The sequence below is a fragment of the Pantherophis guttatus genome, chromosome 11 (genome assembly GCF_059756535.1).
Source record: "Pantherophis guttatus breed Tessera chromosome 11, ASM5975653v1, whole genome shotgun sequence".
NCBI lineage: Eukaryota > Metazoa > Chordata > Lepidosauria > Squamata > Colubridae > Pantherophis > Pantherophis guttatus.
In genome coordinates this window covers 26,673,144-26,692,584 of record NC_142073.1, presented here as the reverse complement: position 1 = coordinate 26,692,584, position 19,441 = coordinate 26,673,144, and the positions used below count along the sequence as shown (strand labels likewise).

General features: G+C 48.4%; 1 protein-coding gene and 1 long non-coding RNA gene across 7 annotated transcripts in view; one reads left to right on the top strand and one right to left on the bottom strand.

Annotated features, from left to right (window-relative positions):
- HYDIN (HYDIN axonemal central pair apparatus protein) overlaps nucleotides 1–19,441 on the top strand; it is a 416,706-nt gene that overhangs the window by 173,761 nt on the left and 223,504 nt on the right. For all 6 annotated transcript variants that reach the window (XM_087877179.1, XM_087877178.1, XM_034425679.3 and 3 more), the window contains one exon: nucleotides 7,251–7,394. In XM_087877179.1, the coding sequence (XP_087733305.1) occupies nucleotides 7,251–7,394 (144 nt within the window). The remainder of the gene's footprint in view (nucleotides 1–7,250; nucleotides 7,395–19,441) is intronic.
- On the bottom strand, nucleotides 7,204–19,082 carry LOC148112317 (uncharacterized). The gene is made up of 4 exons (XR_015729618.1): nucleotides 18,953–19,082; nucleotides 17,729–17,897; nucleotides 15,438–15,593; nucleotides 7,204–7,455 (listed from the first exon to the last, which is right to left on the bottom strand). It is a non-coding gene; the product is annotated as an uncharacterized LOC148112317 (long non-coding RNA).

Below are 19,441 nucleotides of genomic sequence, written 5' to 3'. Positions count from 1 at the left end.
GGGGCCCCCGGAGGCCAAGGCATGGGGCCTGGGGTCCTCGCTGCTCCAGTCGCTCTCCTGTCCTGCCTAGGTCGGTCCCTCGTCGCCCCGCGACCCCCAACAGGTAAGCCCCCTGCCAATTGCGTTGGTTGGGGCTCAGGACCGGCTCCAAGGTCTCCCGACGAGGCACCTTGGTCTTGTTCTGGAGGGGGTTGGTCCATGGATCGTCTAGAGGTCCGCTCCATCCTCAATTGTGAGGACTTGTGAGCCGGAATTGGGTCTCCGAAGCAGTCACCCCTGTATCCTGCCAAGAAGAACCTGGGGGCTCCAGCCCTGCAACCCAGGGCTGCCAGGATGGGGCATCACGAAATCCAGATTCCCCAAAACGCTCACGTAGCATATCCATGGTGCTGGGACCGGATGAGGCAGGATACCCCCAATCCCCTTCATCCTCCTCAGTCCATCGTCTTTCCCTCCAGCCCTGGAAAGACACTCCCAAGCGAGGGGGCGTTGGCATCCGCGGCCCGAGGAGAACAGAGCTGTGCCACCAATCCCCCATCCGAGCCTGTTGTCCTGGAAAACTCTCCTCCTCCGGTCGGGGCGGGGCGCTCTTGGGTTGCTTGACTTTTGGTTTCCCTGCCAACTGTTCCACACTCTCCTTCACCTCCTCTATCAGTGGTTCCTCCCCCTCCACATCTCCACCACACTCCTGCTCTTCCAAGGCCGTCCCTTCTGCCATATCCCCCTTTGCTGCAAAGCCACAGGGAATCCTCACTTCTTGCGAAAAGGAACCAAGCGCTGACTTTCTCTCGGCTTGTCGTTCGTTCAGAACTGCGATAGGAAATAATCACCAGTAACGCACAGAGAATCAGGGTTTACTTTGGCAATGATAAGCTTGCAGTCAAAAGTAAAGTACAAGTCGGTGTTTTGGTTCAAAGTCAGCGCTGGGTGTAATCACACCACAGCGCTATTTAACAAAAACTCAGCCCCTTAAACATACATCCGGTGATTATCAATCAAGCACCCCCCACTCCCTTAACAGTAACAGCTGCGAGCACCAGAGCAGCGAGGACAGCAGAATCGGAGAGGCCCGACAACGTCATCAATCATCGTCCTGAATGCTGCTATCCAGGAACTGTTTGTGTGTTCGCTGCGGCTGCTTATCTCCACTCCTTCGTCTCCCACACCCCCCATCGATGGCGAGCTCCGGTAGGACTCGACACTCGCACAACCACAGTTTGAGGCCTTCTAGGCCTGGGAAAAGATCTCACACCAGGTCCTAGCCCCAACCCTGGTTGCAAGTCTCCCACTCTTGTTATTTTGTTTCGTTGCGTTGCCTCCCTGACTCCAACTCCAGTTCCAAGGGGGGGGGTCGCCAGCATCCTCTTGTTTTATTGCAACCCCCCGTCTCCAACTCCAGGGGTGTGTGTTGCCAGCGCCCTTGATGTTTCGTTGCCCCCCCGCTCCAACTCCAAGGGGGGGGTTGCCAGCGCCCTCTGCGCCATCATCACCAGCACCAAACAAGCCTGGCGGCGTCCCAAAGATCTTCGGGGGTGCCCGACACGTCTTACAGCTCTTCGGGCAACCCCCTAGGTTTAGAGTCTCACCGTTCCAACATCCAGGCGGCCTCCGGCTGCGGAAAACACTGCCGCTGCCCAGCTGAGCTGCCCGCCGCTCCCGACATCGCTCTTCCTTGCTGCTCAGTCACGGAGGGAGAAAAAACCCTCTCCGTACTGGCAGGGAGCTCCCCTAACCGGTCCTGGGGTCTCGGATCTCCAAAACGACCCCCGAAGGACCCAAAAGATAGGTCGGCGCCCCATCCTCAGATCACGATCCCAGTGGGCGCCGCCATCTTGGACATGCGCCAAGATGCAGCAAGTGTTGAAAAAACTCCTAGCTGCAAAGCTCTATGCGAAGCTCTCTAAGTGCGAGTTCCATAAGATTACCTGGGCTCCTTAGATTATCTGGGCTACCGAGTGACAAACAAGGGAATTGAAATGTATCCAGGGAAAGTGAAAACAGTGCTATACTGGCAACCCCTCACACAGACAAATAACTCCAAGGCTTCCTAGGGTTTGCCAACTTTTACAGGCAATTCATACTTGCCTTCGTAGTGGTGGCCTTACCCCTAACCGAACTGTTGAAGACTGGGCCCCCGCCCACGAAGCCACGGCCAACTCAACCGTTAGCATGGATGCTAGACTGTCAAAAAGCGTTCGAAAAATTGAAGCACCTTTTCATGGAAGAGCCGATTCTCCAGCACCCAGACCCTGAAAGGCAATTTATTGTCTAAGCCAATGCCAGCGATGTTGCAGTGGTGGCAGTGCTCCTCTACAAGGACCCTCAGCCTACGTGTCCAAAAAACTGACAGACCCTGAGCGGCGAACGGGGATTTGGGAGAAAGAAGCCTTCGCAGTTCGCTGGGTGCTCCTCTCATGGAGACACTTCCTAGAGGGAGCTAAGGTGCTTTTCGAGGTCTGGATAGATCATAAGAACCTTAAAGCTTTAAAAAAAAACCGGAAGCTTTCCCCCAAACAAGTCTGCTAGGCGCAATACTTCTGATGATTCAACTTTTAGCTCAAATATATCCCGGGGGAAAAAATTTGCTAGGCAACGCGCTATCGAGGAAACCCCAATTCGATAGCCAGTGAGAAGACATCCATGCCATTATTCCCATCGCACAAATTGCGGCACAAGTCACTACCAGGGGTCAAGCCAGACGCAGAGCGATACCCTTAGAGGAGAAGCTGATAGCTGAACTAAAAGCAGCACTTCCAATAGATAAGTGGCTTGCTGAGATTTGAGAGACTTTAATCATGAGAGAAGGACTAGTGTGGAAAGGATCCAAGCTCTATGTCCCCAGCAGCTTGAAGTTGCAAGTCTTACAACACAGTCATGATTCGTGGCTGGCTAGCCACTTTGGATTCCTAAAGATCCTCCACCTGGCTTGGAGGCAATTTTGGTGGCCAAAAATGAAAGCAAATGTGGAGGATTAAAAATTGTGCTACTTGTACTACTATGAAGATGAGGCCAGGGAGGCCCCCTGGGCTGCTCCAACAAATAGCCGAGCCCAGCCAACCCTGGGAGGAGATTGCCATGGACTTTATAGTAGAACTCCCAGAGAGTGGGGGGGGGGAGAAACACGGTCATTGATCTGTTTTCTAAGCAAGCTCACTTTACCGCTTGTTCAGGACTGCTATCAGCCAAGAAGCTGGCCAAGATGTTCATCAAACAGTTCTACCAGCTACATGGAGTACCACGAGAGTGATTTTGGACAGGGGAGTCCAATTCACCACAAAGTTTTGGAGAGAGTTCCTGAGGTCCGTCGAATTGTCTCAAGGACTTAGCTCAGCTTTCCATCTGAGTATGAACAGAGCCGCGGAACGTATGAATGCTATGGTGGAACAATACATCAGATGTTATATGGATTACCAGCAAGAGAACTGGGCGGACCTTCTACCTTTCGCAGAAGTGGCTTACAACAATGTGGTGCACAGTAGCACTGGACTGACCCTTTTCCAGGTCACTAGTGGCATGGAATTTGTCACCATGCCTGAGCTGCCAAGAGAACAACCCTCTTCCATGACTCTAGCTGAATGGATGGAGTCATTAAAGAAGGATTGGGAAAATACCAAAAAAGCACTAACTGATGCTGCCAGAGCATATAAAAAGCTAGCCAATAAACACAGATATCTCCAGGCCCCCATTTTGGGTGGGAGACTGAGTTTATCTATTATCAAAATACATTAGGCTAAAATTGCCTAGTAAGAAAGTAGGACCTAAATTCTTAGGACCTTTCCCCATAGTGAAAGTAATTAACCCAGTAACAGTGCAGCTCAGCCTCCCCCGCATACTAGGGAAAGTGCATCCAGTATTCCACTGCAGCTTACTGAAACCGGCTGTCAGTTCAAGGTTGAGACTGCAGCAAGCAGCACCTCCCAAACCAATTGTAGTGCAGGGTGAGACCCATTACGAAGTAAAAAATATTTTGAATTCTAAACTACATAGGGGTAAATTACAATATCTAGTTCATTGGAAAGGATATCCTTTGTCAGAAGCTACATGGGTTAAGAGTTGGGATGTAAATGCTGATGCTCTAGTGAAACAATTTCATGATAAATTTCCCCACAAGCCAAAGGGGAGGGGGAAGAGATGGTTAACATGCTAACTGAATTAACCTCCTGTTTTACTCTCGTTCCAGGACATGATTTTCTTTCTTTTTTTTTGTGGAAGTTTTTAATTTTTTTTACACAAACACACAAACAAACATACAATGCATTTTTTTCTGAACAGAGTATTGGCTGAGTCACATATTTATACAATTTTTAGTCATCTCCAACACAGTTTATATATTGCACTTTTTGCAATAATAATCTTTCTCTTTAATTTTTGTTAACCAATGTTACCCTTCGCCCTAGTCTCTATCAGGTTTTCCCAGATGTGCCAATATGACATCTCTAATAAAATGGAACTTTGAGGAATTGCTAGCCTTGGAGTCTTCTTTCGTTGGGGGTGTTACTTGGAACCCTGACATGAGCTTTCTGAGTTGGCGCAGGAAGAACATTCTTTGTTGTCCTTTTTTAATTACATTTTTAATATTAGATGTCCATTTTAATTCTTGAGGTATTATAGAACCTAGAAACTTGAAGGTCTCTGTTGATACTGCGTTGTCTAGTATTGTAAGAGGTGATAGAATAGGAGGGCTTCTCCTAAAATCTATTATCATTTCTACAGTTTTGAGTGTGTTCAGCTCAAGATTGTTCTGGCTGCACCACAAGGCTAGTTGTTCAGCTTCCCATCTGTATGCAGATTCATCGTTGTCTCAAGTGAGACCAATCACTGTTGTATCATCTGTAATTTCAGTACTTTAACAGAGGGATCCTTTGAGATGTAGTTGTTGGTACAGAGAAAGAAGAGAAGTGAAAAGAGCACACAGCCCTGGGGGCTGTGCTAATTGTATGTGATTTTGCCTAGATTCACCTGCTATTTCCTATTTGTTAGAAATGATCCATTTACAAGTGTGGTCAGGCATGGCTAGCTGAATCAGTTTAGTGAGAATATTTGGAATAATGGTATTGAGTGCTGAGCTGAAGGCTACAAAAAGGACCCTTACATAGGTCCTTGGAGATTCAAGATGTTGTAAAGTGTAGTGCAGAGCCATATTAATAGCATCATCTGTCAATATATTTGCTCAGTAGGCAAATTGCAAGCAACACATCTGTGATGATTTTCAGGTGGGCCAGCACTTACCTTTCAAAGGTTTTCAAAACTATGGATGTCAGAGCAACCAGTCTGTAGTTGTTCAGCTCCTTGATGGAAGGTTTCTTTGGCACTGGGGTGATAGTGGAGTGTTTGAAGGAAGAAGGAACATAACATATCTCTAGTGATTTATTAAAGATTCTAAGCAAACAAATTAATTTTGATGTCTTTGCTAGTTCTTCCATCTTCACCAACCATTCATTCTGGGTATTTCAGAATCTTTCTTTTTTGTGCATATAGTTGCCTCACAGCAACCATATAAACAAATAATCTTCCATGTTTTTTTTCTAGTTGTCTGTTCATTAGTTCCAACAAAAAAAGCGCTGGTCCAAGTTGAATCTTAGTCTTTAAAATTCTTTGTATCAGTATACAGGTAGCCCTCAACCTACAAACATTCGTTTACAATGGCACTGAAAAAAGTGACTTTTGGCCAGTTCTCACACTGACAACTGTCAAGCAGTCACGTGATCAAACTTTGGATGCTTGGCAACTGGCATGCATTTACAATGGTTGCAGCATCCCGGGGTCCTGGGACTGTCATTTGCAACCTTCCTAGGGAACACCTAACAAGTGAAGTCAATGGGGGGAAGTTCGTTTACTTTGTTGTCATTGCACTTCATACAACGAAATTAAATGCCATCTTCAGTATACATCATACATAAGAAAACTATAAAAATAAAACAAAAGCACGCATCCTTCACATTCTATACAATTGAATTGAAAACCCTGATACTGCATTACACTATACCAGGGGTGAAATCCTCTGAAGTCTGCTACCGGTTCTGTGAGTCTGCTACCGAGTGTGCGCTTTGCACATGCGTGCGCACTTTGCACGCATGCCTGCCTGAGGTGCACCCGTGCTGCACTAAAAAAGGAACATTTTGAAGCCTTCTGAGTCTGCAACGGTAAATAGAACAGCAAGGGGGGGGGGGAATCCACTGTGCCATGCGATTTAGATTAGCTAGAAAGCAGGAAATCCGACCATTCTAGCTAATATAAATCACGCATCACAGCTGATCGTCGCCCAACTGATAGTCGGAAATAGCATTTTTTACTACTGATTCACTCGAACTGGTCCGAACTGGTAACATTTAACCCCTGCACTATACAGTAGAGTTCAATATAGTTACTGCTCTGGGATAGAAGCTGTTTTTCAGCCTATTTGTCCTTGTTTTTATTGTCGTGTACTGTCTGCCAACGGTAATAGTTCAAAAAAAAGGGTGCCCAGGATGAGATGGATCTTTAAGAATGTTTTAAACTTTCTTAAGGCAGCAGGAGTTATAAAGTTTTTCTAAGGAGGGGAGAGGGCAACCAATTTTAAGTCTGATTTGCTTAAAAATAACCCTTCATGTCATCCACATTTCCAATATAAATTTGAGATACTTTTATACATTTTAGATAACTTTTCTGGAGTCATATACCAAAGTACATCATTTTGTAAAAGTTCTCTTTTTGGTTATAACATAATGTGAATTTTCATCCTTTTAACCACATATTTTCCTACTGCTCCAACAGTATGTTATGTCCAAAGTTCTTAATCCATTTTATTATATATTATTTCATGTGCACATCCTCTATTTCGAATTTCAGCAAACATTTATATATTTTGGTAATTACCTGTTCATCATTTGTACAGCCATTTTCCTTTTTCTGACATATTTTACCTTCTTCCTCCTTCCCTGTCAAAGATACTATTCCCCCTCTTTCTCTTTTTCTCTGTCCAGTCTCCATGCCCAGCAGCACCAAACATGCAATGTGCTGGGCAGATACCCTTGAGCAAAGGAAGAGTTGCATCAAAATTAGTCTGGTGGTCAAATATTCTTCAGAAATATTTTAAAAATCTAGTAGTCCTTCATTAATTGTCATGGGCCACTGATCAGTTCATGCACTAAGTAATAGACTGAACTTCAATGGCCCTTTCTAACACTGTCATATTGTGATTCTACCTTATTTTGTGTGTGACACTTGCCTGTGTGTGTGATTCTTGCTCAGTCTTTCTGTTTTTTCTCCAGAACCCCAGTGATATCTTGACCGCACAGTACAAGCCTCTGTCCTTGAAGAATGTTTCCTCTTTGCCACTCAGGGTTGTCCTTTCTTTGCAAGAGCCTTTTGCCCTCTGTGATGCGAATCACAAAATGATTCCAGCTCCTGAGCAGGTAAGAGAACTGTTCTTCATCCGAATTTGGTCCACATCCTGGTTAGCAGAACACTCGGATGCTAGAGAGACAGAAAGTGTTAATTATAGTATGAGTATAGAAAACTACACTTAGGAATGTGCAGGAAACAGAATGTGTTTGTCAGAGTTTGTTGCAGCACACACAATCAGGCAATTCAGCAGGATTAAAAACGTCTTTATATACATAACAACACATAAGGCATACAATACCCTTGTAGGTTTATCCACGTTGTAGAGAAGATTTTCTCCTTCTGCGCATGTCCAAGATGGCCGCTCTCAGCTGAGCAGCGGCGATGCCAGGGGGAATATTCCCGGCTTTTGGGGGATTTCGGGGGCCGGACCAGCTAGTTATGCCCCATGCCCAGTGAGGGAAGCTTCTCACCGATCTCTTTTGACATCTTGAGAGCTCGTTGCTCTCCAGGATGCAACGGCCAGGACGAGGCGGAGGCGGCTATGCTGCGGCTTTGCAGCCAGGTGAGAGCGGCCTCGGCGTCTCCCCATGGCCGCCAGGCTGGCGGAACGGCAGCGTCGGCATCGGCGATGCTGCCCCTCGTTGGGGCTCCAGGGGAATCCGTGGGGATGGCAGGAGTTCCTGCAAGACCCAGCGGTGGATGAAGGTGACTTCAGAGGGCTGGTGACGTCGATGTTGGCGCTGGCTGTGGCGCTGGGACGAGCAGCTGTGGGGGATGACATCAGAGAGGGCGAAGAGGGACAGGAAGCCTGCATTGGGAGAGCAAGGGGCACTCTGACCATTATACCAACTATGCTACCAACGTTTGTTTTTGGGACTGCCTGTTGCAGCCATGGGGGGGTGACCCACTTGGAGAAGGCCCGCCCCTGGTCGTTCTAGAGGCTCTCCCCCCTCCCTCATGTGGATGGGGGTGAGCTAGAGGCATTGTTGACCCCACTGGCCGTGAAAGATTTCTGGCCAGGTCTTCTGTGCCTCGTGTGGTCTCTTAGCCTCCGTGAGGCTATTTATCATCTAGAGGTGGCCTCTGAACAATATGACATCTGCCTCCCGTGGATGTTTTTATGGCCTCCTCATTCGCCTAAGGTGCAGCCACCGGAGTCTCTTCCTGGCCTGTGGTCCTGCAGATTGATGGTTGTCATCAATGCTTCCCAATTGTAGAGGGATATACCTTGGATCTCAAGTCTGGTATGGAGTCGGACGAAGACTGCGATTCTTGGCTCTTCCCAGCTTTCGTGAGAGGGCAGCTGGTGTCGACATCTGGCCCCGAAATGGCTTAAGACTCCATCCACTGCTGTGAGAGAGCAGTGGAGTTTATTGACTTGGACCTGACTGGATACCCTTTTTCCAGAACTTGGATCAACTTGATTAACCCCCTGGCCGTGGGCTTCCCCTGATTACTTAGATGTATTCGCCAGCGGAGCTTCTTATTCTGCGAGATTCCCCCCTCTCGCAGGTGTGGCCCTCCACTCTATCGAGGGCCTACCTTTAGGACGGGCTTTGGAACCCCGAGAGGTGGCATGTCGCAAAAAGGGGATTGGGGAAATTTTTTGATAGATTTTTAAGGGGTTCTAGGTGGGAGGGTTGTGTGGGTTTGGGGGTTAACCCACGGGGGGAGGGGTCTGGCCTGGCTGCCAGTTGGGCTATGGAGGGTACGGATTCCGGGGGTAAGGGGGGCATTATAGTTCATTCTGCTGAGGGCTTTTCTATCAATACGCTGAGTGGGAGGGGCAGATATGGTGGGAGCAGGGGGCCATATCATGTGGTGGGGGCGCACACTTGCTATCTTCGAGCAGTGGCACGCCCCTGTCCCTATAGCCCTTCTCATTCCCCAGGTTGCTCAGACTCTCAGGGCCTGAGCCTTCAGCTGTTGTTATGCAATGCCAGGTCCGTGGTAAATAAAGCCCCTCTCATTTGCGATCTTATTCAGGAGGGGGAAGCGGACCTGGCAGGTATTACGGAGACTTGGTTGGGCCAGGAGGGGGGAGTTCCCCTCGTAGATATGTGCCCACCAGGCTTCCGTGCATTCCATCAGCCGAGAGCTCAGGGCAGGGGCAGGGGGGTGGCGGTTATTATAAAGGAAGGTCTTGATCCGAGGGAGACCACTGTTCCACAGATAGCCAGATGTGAGTCCCTTCTTGTGAAGTGGGGCCGTGGAGTGCAGATGGGCTTGTTGATCACGTACCTGGCTCCCTGCCACGTGGCAACGGCCCTGCCTGAGCTGCTCAACGTCATAGCCGAGGTGGAGGTTGATACCCCCAGACTTTTGGTCATGGGGGATTTCAACCTGCTATCCATTGGTGAAACGTTTGAGGTGGCTCGGGAGTTCATGGCTTCCATGACGGCCATGGACCTTACTCAGTTAATTCATGGGCCTACTCACAAGGGCGGGCACACTCTGGACTTAGTTTTTATCTCTGGTCAGTGATCAAGTGGCCTTGATATAGGGGATATAGTCATCGAACCCTTGTCATGGTCTGACCACTCGCTTGACTTTCTAACCGCTACACCCTGCTGCAGGGAGGCGGGACCAACTAGGTGGTTCCGCCCCAGCTGCCTGATGGATCCTGATAGGTTCCAGATGGAGCATGGGCCATTTCCTGAGACTCTGGCTCATGACTCGGCTGAAGACTTGGTGGCCGCCTGGGACAGTGCGATCGCTGGGGCTTTGGACCGCGTCGTGCCTTTGCGGCCTCTTGACCCGGCACCGAACTCACCTAGCTCCTTGGTTCTCCGAGGAGCTGAGGGAGATGAAGCGCTGGAAAAGATGCCTGGAGAGTAGTTGGAGGACCAGCCATTCCGAATCCGACCGAACACTGGTGAGGTCTCATATTAAGACCTATCTAGTGGCGATAAAAGCGACAAAATCTAGCTACTTTGCCGCTCTTATTGTGTCATCAGATAATTGCCCAGCCACCCTGTTTAGGGTGACCCGCTCCCTCCTCCATCTGGGAGCGCGGGATGATCCCTTGCAGGGTCGAGGTGAGGATTTTGTGCAGTATCTGTATGATAAAATCGCTCAGAGTCGGGAAGGCCTGGCCTCTGACTGGGTAAGTCCGGATGGGATGATTGAGGCAGGTCTTGAGAGTGTTATCTGGGAGGAGTTTGATCCTGTGGCTCCCGAGGACGTGGACAGGATTCTGGGATGGCTGAATGAAACCACATGTTTATTGGACCCGTGTCCCTCCTGGTTGGTGCTGGCTTCCCAGGAGGTTACACGAGGCTGGCTCCAGATGATTATTAATGCTTCTTTGAGTGAGGGTGTCCTGTCGGCCGCCTTGAAAGAAGCGGTGGTGAGGCCCCTCCTCAAGAAGCCCTCTCTGGATCCGGCTGTTTTGGCTAACTATCATCCAGTCTCCAACCTTCATTTTATTGCGAAGGTTGTTGAGAGTGTGGTGGCGTGGCAGCTTCCACAGTACCTCGATGAAGCTGTCTATCTAGATCCGCTCCAGTCCGGCTTCAGGCCTGGGCACAGCACGGAAACGGCATTGGTCGCGTTGGTGGATGATCTCTGGAGGGCTTGGGATAGGGGTTGCTCCTCTATCCTGGTCCTGTTAGATCTCTCAGCGGCTTTTGATACCATCGACCATGGTATCATGTTGCATCGGTTGGAGGGGTTGGGGGTGGGGGGCACCGTTTTGCGGTGGTTCTCCTCCTACCTCTCTGACCAGTCGCAATCTGTGTTGGCAGGGGAGCAGCGGTCGACCCCGAGGCGCCTTGTTTGTGGGGTGCTGCAAGGGTTGGTACTCTCGCCCCTTCTGTTCAACATTTATGTAAAGCCGCTGGGTGAGATCATCCATGGCTTTGGGGTGGAGTTCCATCAGTACGCTGATGACACCCAGCTGTACATCTCCACCCCAGGCCACCCAAACGATGCCCTTGAAGTGATGTCCCGGTGCCTGGAGGCCGTGCGGGCCTGGATGGGGAGAAACAGGCTCCAACTCAACCCTTCCAAGACCGAGTGGCTGTGGCTTCCGGCGTCCCGATATAGCCAGCTGGTGCCATCGCTGGTTATTGGGGGCGAATCACTGGCCCCCACAGAGAGGGTTCGCAACTTGGGTGTCCTCCTGGATACACGGCTGTCTTTAGAAGAGCATATGACGGCCATGGCCAGGGGGGCTTTTTATCAGGTTCGCCTGATACGCCAGTTGCGTCCCTTTCTGGATCGGGACTCCCTACGCACGGTCACTCAGGCACTCGTCACTTCCCGCCTGGACTACTGCAATGCTTTCTACATGGGGCTCCCCTTGGGGTGCACCCGGAGGCTCCAGTTGGTCCAGAATGCAGCCGCGCGGGGGATTATGGGAGTGATGAGTAGCTCCCATGTGACACCTCTCCTGCGCGAGCTGCACTGGCTCCCGGTGGTCTTCCGGGTGCGCTTCAAGGTGTTGGTGACCACCTTTAAAGTGCTCCATGGCTTGGGGCCGGGGTATCTACGAGACCGCCTTCTGCCGCCAATAGCCTCCCACTGGCCAGTACGCTCGCACAGAGAAGGCCTCCTCAGGGTGCCGTCGGCCAGACAATGTTGGCCGGCGACCCCCAGGGGGAGAGCCTTCTTTGTGGCGGCACCTGCCCTCTGGAACGACCTACCCCCAGAGATACGCACAATACCAGACCTCCAGACTTTTCGTTGGGTCCTGAAAACTCATTTATTTCATCTAGCCTGGCTGGCTTGATCCCATCCTTTCAGGGGTTTTTTTGCTTTTTTTTTTTTTGCTTTAATTTATATGCCGACCTTCTCCGGAGACTCAGGGTGGCTTACAATGCGTTAAGCAATAGCCTTCATACTGTTGTATATTTATACAAAGTCAGCTTATTGCCCCCACAATCTGGGTCCTCATTTTACCTACCTTTGAAAGGATGGAAGGCTGAGTCAACCTTGAGCCTGGTGAGATTCAAACTTGCAGTAATTGCAAGCAGCAGATGTTAATTACAGTGCTTTAGTCCACTGTACTACAGGCATATAAATTAAAGCAAAAAAACAAACAAACAAATCAAATAAATAAATAAATAAAATAAGAGAAATAGCAATTACAAACACAGCACAAAATGGAAGCACAAAATGGACAAGGCAAAAAAGGAGGAGAGGGAAGCTAGTGCCCTCAAGATTATATACAGAATAGATAAGACACACCCGGGCCCCATACAACAAATACTATGTTTTCCAAAGCGCTGCTCTGACATTCCATGTATGGGTTAATCTCTCATCTATTTGCTCAAGACTGAGTGCAATTTTTTTCTTTTTCCATTACCACGCCTTCTACTTCCTATGGTCTTCAGTCTTTTCACTCTATTAATCAAGACTTGAGTTTCAGTTCTCTGGCAAATAGAGGCCAGATTAACCTATAGTTCTTGTTTTTAAAAGTTTTCCTTTGGGGTTTTTTTTTTGGTTGTTTATTTGGAATTTCTTCATTGTAGTTACTTTAAGATTTTTCTGAAATTGTTACATGGAGCCTGGAGCTGCACATTTAAACTAGGTAGGAAAATTTGATCTCCTTTGCTGCTGGTCATGGGTTAGACATCTCTGGGAAATCCAGATTGTCTTCCCCCACCCTGATTGTTTATTTTTTTGAGGAAGCAGCAATCCGATGTGTGTCCTGTTTGGGCGCCTCCGAGGTTTGTGTTGCCGCTGGTGTGTGTGTGTGTGTGTGGGGTGACTGGGAGTTAACAGAGCCCTTACCACAATCGCAGCTGCAGCATGTGTTGAGCGGCTACAGAGTTACTGACTGGAACTCCGATGCAAACTCCGTCGACCAGGAAATGCTTTGTGGTGCGTGAGAGGCTTTGTTTTTGCCTCCACATCTATTTGGAGATGAATGCAGCAGCGGCTCTTCAAAGAGGCGGTTTGATAATGGCTGCCATTTTTTGGAAGCGCGAAGGGGTTTTGCACCGAAGAACAGCTGTTTCTAATTGCGCAGGCGCAGGGGGCTTCTTCCTGCCTGTGCTCGCCATTTTACAGTTTATTTTGGGCGTTGTCGGAGCGGAGGGAGCCAGGAAGCTCATTTCTTCAATTGCAAGCCTGGCTAAGCTCCTGGAATTGCGAAGCAGCGTTTAGAGTCCTTTGGCTCTGTGCTGAATTGCCTGGTTGTTCTTCTGCCTGGGATCTTTCTGCAGATAAGGATCTTGTAGTCTGCATCCGGTGCTGAGAGCAGCTTCTGGAAGGACAGGTTTGCCTGGGAGCAATGTGTTCCTTATTTGCTATGTTTCTGAAGCTCAGTCATCCTTTGAACTGGTATTTTCTGTGTGGTAATTGGGAATTTCCCTTACCTTAATTTTTCTGCATACAGTCATATTCCTGAAAGGAATTAATTTCTGGACTTATTGGAAATAATCTATTTATCATGTCTGCCTCTAATGTATCTTCTGACTTAGAACCTACTGTTAGCCCTCCAAGGCTTCATAGGGTCACAAGGGCTGGTTCTAAACGTACTTCTAAATCTACCAGAAGTAAGTCAGCCAAAGCTAGACCTTCATCAGGAGGATCTGCAAGACGGACTGCAGGGGCAGACAAAGATGCGGGCAGGCGCCACAAATCCTTAGAGAAACAGTTTGATAAGGCACAGCACACGGCACACAGCACCTTTGTTGGCAACCAGACCTATTCAGCAAATTCAGCTTGCTGTGACTGGCAGACAGACTTCCCCTTCACAACACGAGTCTTCTAGTGGTGAAGTTTCTTCGCAAGGGGAGGAATGTCCGGAAGAGATGGAATTTTTGGAGGATGAAGGGCTGAGACCTGGTAGGCCAGCCTTTCTTGGTCTGTTCCACCCATCACTCTTTAAGTCCTTACTCCATAAGGCTAAAGTGGTTACCAATATGGGTAACAATGGGACTACTTGAGGAACCTCAGGATCAAAGTCTGTTCCCATTCTCGACCTCTTCGCCAGTCCAAAGAATGCACAGCTACCAAGGTACTTCTCCAGGTTTCGAATTCCAGGAGTGGAGAATTACAACGCTCTTTGGTGCCACTGGCTGCGGGGACTGCTCTACACGTTCCCGCCCATTCCACTAATTCCAAGAGTGCTTCGCAAGCTGTTGACAGAACGAGCGGAACTTCTTCTGGTCGCTCCTCATTGGCCTCACAGGTCTTGGTTCGCAGACCTAGTCAGTCTCTCTGTGTCTCCTCCATGAAGGATTCCACGAGACAGGATTTTGCTCAGCCAAGGGGCCGTTCTCCATCTGGAGCCCCAATGGCTCCATTTAACCGTTTGACACTTGAAAGGGTCCTTCTGAGTAAGGCCAACCTTTCTGACAAGGTGATACGTACGATGCAGGCATCCATACTGGAATCTACAAACAGGATTTACGACGCTTCCTGGCGAGCCTTTTGTTGGTGGTGTGTGAAGGTACATGTAGACCCTACGTCGGCTTTGGTTCCGGAGGTTTTGGAGTTTCTGCAAGTAGGACTAGACAGTGGTTTGGCACTAGCCACCTTACGTCGACAGGTGGCCACCTTATTGGCGATACTTACCTGTGATTCCCATTGGTCCCTTTCTCAACATCTGAGGGTTCGTTGTTTTCTCCAAGGAGCTGCCAATCTCAGCCCTCCTGTGGTGCATCGTTACCCTACATGGGATTTGTCTCTGGTGCTTCAAGCCCTCACATCTTCTCTGTTTAAGCCGTTGGGTTCCATCAGTCTACGTTTTCTGACTCTCAAGGTTGCCTTTCTTCTAGCAATCACATCAGGTAGAAGAATCTCGGAACTGGCGGCCTTATCGATCTGGAAGGACTTCTGTATTTTCCATACTAACAGAGTGGTTTTACGAATGGACCCGGCCTTGCTGCCTAAGGTGAATTCTTGGTTTCACCAGGTGCAGGAACTTATTCTTCCTGATTTCTGTCCACAACATCCGATGGAAGTAAGATGGCACATGTTAGATGTTTGCAGGGCTCTCCACAGGTATATAAGAAGAACAGCTTCCTTTCATCGGACTGAAGCTTTGTTTGTATCCTTTCATCCTTCATCTATGGGTCGAAAGGTTTCTTCTGCTACAGTGGGCAGGTGTCTGAAAGCCTGTATCGCGAAAGCATATGAGCTCAAGGCCAAACCCTTACCTGGACGTATTTTGGTCCATTCTACTTGCAGCGTGGCTACCATGGCTGCTTGGGCCACTCAAGCTTCTATTTCAAGAGCAAAGTCTCGATCCGATCATAGATAGGTACAATCGCTTAAATTTTAAAAAGCTCCATTCCCTTTTGCTGCAGTCGTGGCTGGAAAAAAACGGGAAAAGAGACGGGTAAGCCCGACGGCAGAGGATCACTAGTATTTATTTATTTATTTATTTATTTATTTATTTATTTATTTATTTATTTATTTATTTATTATATTTCTATACCGCCTTTCTCCCGTAGGACTCAAGGCGGTGTACAGTCAAGAAAAATATAGACACACAAACATCATAAAATTGCTAATTAAAATTATTACTTAGTTTGGTCAATTAAATAAAACCCAGAATTAGATAACATTTAAAAAATCATTCACATGTTTGTATGTTTAGCCCTGCCTGTTGGAACATCAGGGTCTTGAGGGCACGGCGGAAAGCACGGAGATCAGGGATATTCCGTATCTCCGGGGGCAGTTCATTCCAAAGGGTTGGAGCCCCCACAGAGAAGGCCCTCCCCCTGGGAGTCGCCAGTCGACATAATTTGATTGACGGTACCCTGAGTAGTCCCTCCCTGTGAGAACGAACTGGTCGGTGGGAGGCTATTAATGGCAAAAGACAGTCTTGTAGGTACCCAGGTCCTAAGCCATGGAGCGCTTTAAAGGTGATAACTAACACCTTGAATCGCACCCGGAAGACCACCGGGAGCCAGTGCAGCTCGCGTAGGAAAGGTGTTACATGGGTGTAACGAGCTGCGCCCATAATCACCCATGCGGCTACGTTCTGGACCAGTTGGAGCCTCCAGGTGCTTTTCAAGGGGAGCCCCATGTAGAGAGCATTACAGTAGTCCATACGGGAGGTAACTAGGGCATGAGTGACCGTGCGCAAGGCGTCCCGATCCAGAAAGGGACGCAACTGGCGGATCAGGCGAACCTGATAAAAGGCACCCCTGGCCACGGCCGTCAAATGATCTTCTAAAGATAACCGTGAATCCAGGAGGACACCCAAGTTGCGGGCCCTCTCTGTGGGGAGCAAGATCTCATCCCCTATTGTCAGTGATGGTACCAGCTGACTATACCGGGACGCCGGAAGCCACAGCCATTCGGTCTTGGAGGGGTTGAGTCTGAGCTTGTTTCTCCCCATCCAGATCCGCACGGCCTCCAGGCAACGGGACATCACAGCAAGGGCATCATTGGGGTGGTCTGGGGTGGAGATGTATAGCTGTGTGTCATCAGCATACTGATGAACACTCACCCCAAAACCACGGATGATCTCACCTAGCGGTTTTACATAAATGTTGAACAGAAGGGGTGAGAGGACTGACCCTTGCGGCACCCCACAAATAAGGTGCCTTGAGGTCGACCTCTGCCCCCCTGCCAACACAAACTGCGAACGGTCAGAGAGGAAGGAGGAGAACCACCAAAGCACGGTGCCCCCTATTCCTAACCCCTCCAGCCGGTGCAGTAAGATACCATGGTTGATGGTATCAAAAGCCGCTGAGAGATCTAATAGGACCAGGATAGAGGAGCAACCTCTGTCCCGAGCCCTCCAGAGATCATCCACCAATGCGACCAATGCCGTTTCCGTGCTGTATCGTGACCTGAAGCCCGACTGGAACGGATCCAGATAGACAACTTCATCCAGGTATTGGGGTAGTTGTCGCGCCACCACACTCTCAACAACCTTCGCAACAAAGCGAAGATTGGAGACTGGACGATAATTTGATAATATAGTCGGGTCCAGGGAAGGCTTCTTGAGGAGGGGCTTCACAACCGCCTCTTTCAAGGCGGCGGGAAAGACACCCTCACTCAGAGAAGCATTTATAATCCCCAGGAGCCAGCCTCATGTAACCTCCCGGGAGGCCAGTACCAACCAGGAGGGACACAGGTCCAATAAACATGTGGCAGCGTTAAGCTTGCCCAGAATCCTGTCCACGTCCTCAGGAGCCACAGAGTCAAACTCTTCCCAGATAACGCTCTCAAGACCTGCCCCCGTCTCCTCCCCTGGATCTACCCAATCGGAGTCCAGGCCTTCCCGAATCTGAGCGACTTTATCATGCAGGAATTGTACAAAATCCTCAGCTCGACCCTTTAAGGGATCTTCCCGTATCCCCACCTGAAGTAGGGAGCGGGTCACCCTAAACAGCGCAGCTGGGCGGTTCTCTGCAGATGCAATAAGAGCGGAGAAGTAGCTAGACTTCGCCGCTCTTATCGCCACTAGGTAGGTCTTAATATAAGATCTCACCTGTGTTCGGTCAGATTCAGATCGGCTTGTCCTCCAATCGCTCTCCAGGCGTCTTTTCCGACGCTTCATCTCTCTCAGCTCCTCGGAAATAACTCCCAACCACTCCCAACCCATCCATGTCTTTAACAGAATGGATGGAGTCACTGCATCTCCTCCAGCTGGATCCATCCTGTAAAACAATTAAGAATTATTAATGATTGTTTGACTAGCCCCACTGTCTATTAACCATTTGTCTCTGCTATTGCAATAGCTTAACTTTTGCCACAGCAACTTGTTCATCAGTTGATATTCTTCCTTGCAAATAGTTTTTCCTTTGCAAACATTCCTTTTTTAAAGGTGTCTTTTCACCACAGATGAAGCACCATCTCTGTTGCTGAGCTGTATTCCAGTCTCTGCAGACAGCCAGTCTGTTACATTTCTCTCTCTGCTTCTTGGGCCCCCACCTCAGGAATTTCTCCTTGTGGTTTATTCTAAAATGGCTTTTCTGCTTTTCAGAAATTAAACAGACTTTAAGGGCTTCCAAACGCAACTCCTGCTCTGGTTTGCATTCAAACACTGCTGAAACAATGTCCAACGTTTCATCCAGACTGTTTAACACCAACAGCATCCTCTGAGATTCAGGAATCTTCATGCCATGCTGTTCTAACTCAACAAATAGACTCTGCATGTATACAAAATACTGCTCCACAGAATCATGTGGTTCAAGCCGAGCTCTATATAATTTTCTTGATAATTGCACAACATTGCATGCGGACACACTCACATGCACACTTCTTAAGTGTAGCCAAACTTCATTTGCAGTTTTTAAATTTGCCACATTCATAAATTGTTCATCTTCTAAACCTAAGATGATGTAGGCCATTGCTTTATCATCCTGCCTCTGATCTGCAGCTGCTAATGGCCCCTGGGGTGGATTAACAACAATATCCCAGAGCTCCTTAGCCTTCAGGAAACACTCCATCTTTGCTGCCCAAATTATACAGTTCTTCTGTCCCAATCGAAGCAGAGAGCTCTCCTCAAATTCAACAGCAGCCATCCTGCAAGCCTTCTCTGTCTTATGTTTCTCTATTAACACAGGCAGTCTCTCAGCTTAATTACAATTCAGTCTTACTGTGTGCCCTGGACCCATAACCTGTCAGAGTTTGTTGCAGCATACACAATCAGACAATTCAGCAGGATTCAAAACGCCTTTCTATACATAACAACACATAAGGCATACAATACCCTTGTAGGTTTTTCCATGTTGTAAAGAAGAGAAATAGCAATTAAAACACAACACAAAATGGAAGCACAAAATGGAGAAGGCAAAAAAAGAGGAGAGAGAAGCTAGTACCCTCAAGCTTATATACAGAACAGTTAAGCCACGCCCAGGCCCCAAACTGTCTCTTATGGCCCCATGCAACAAATATTATGTTTCAGTTACCAAACAGTACCCCATTGGTTGACCTGTTGCTATGCCAGTTCATGAATATACTGACAGTGTTTTGATTCAAAACCAAAACAAGCAAATCACATTTTTGAAATTCTGCCAAGTTTCAAATTTTGGTTTGACAGAATGTTTTTTGTTGCTTAGGGTTTGGGGCAGAATCAAACCTGCAGGGATCCCAGAGCCACTCAGGCTGAGAAGGGAAGGTTGGTGTGACTCACCCCTCTCCCTTCTATCCCTTAGTTTAACATATTATCATAATCTATATTTTCATATCATTGTAATAT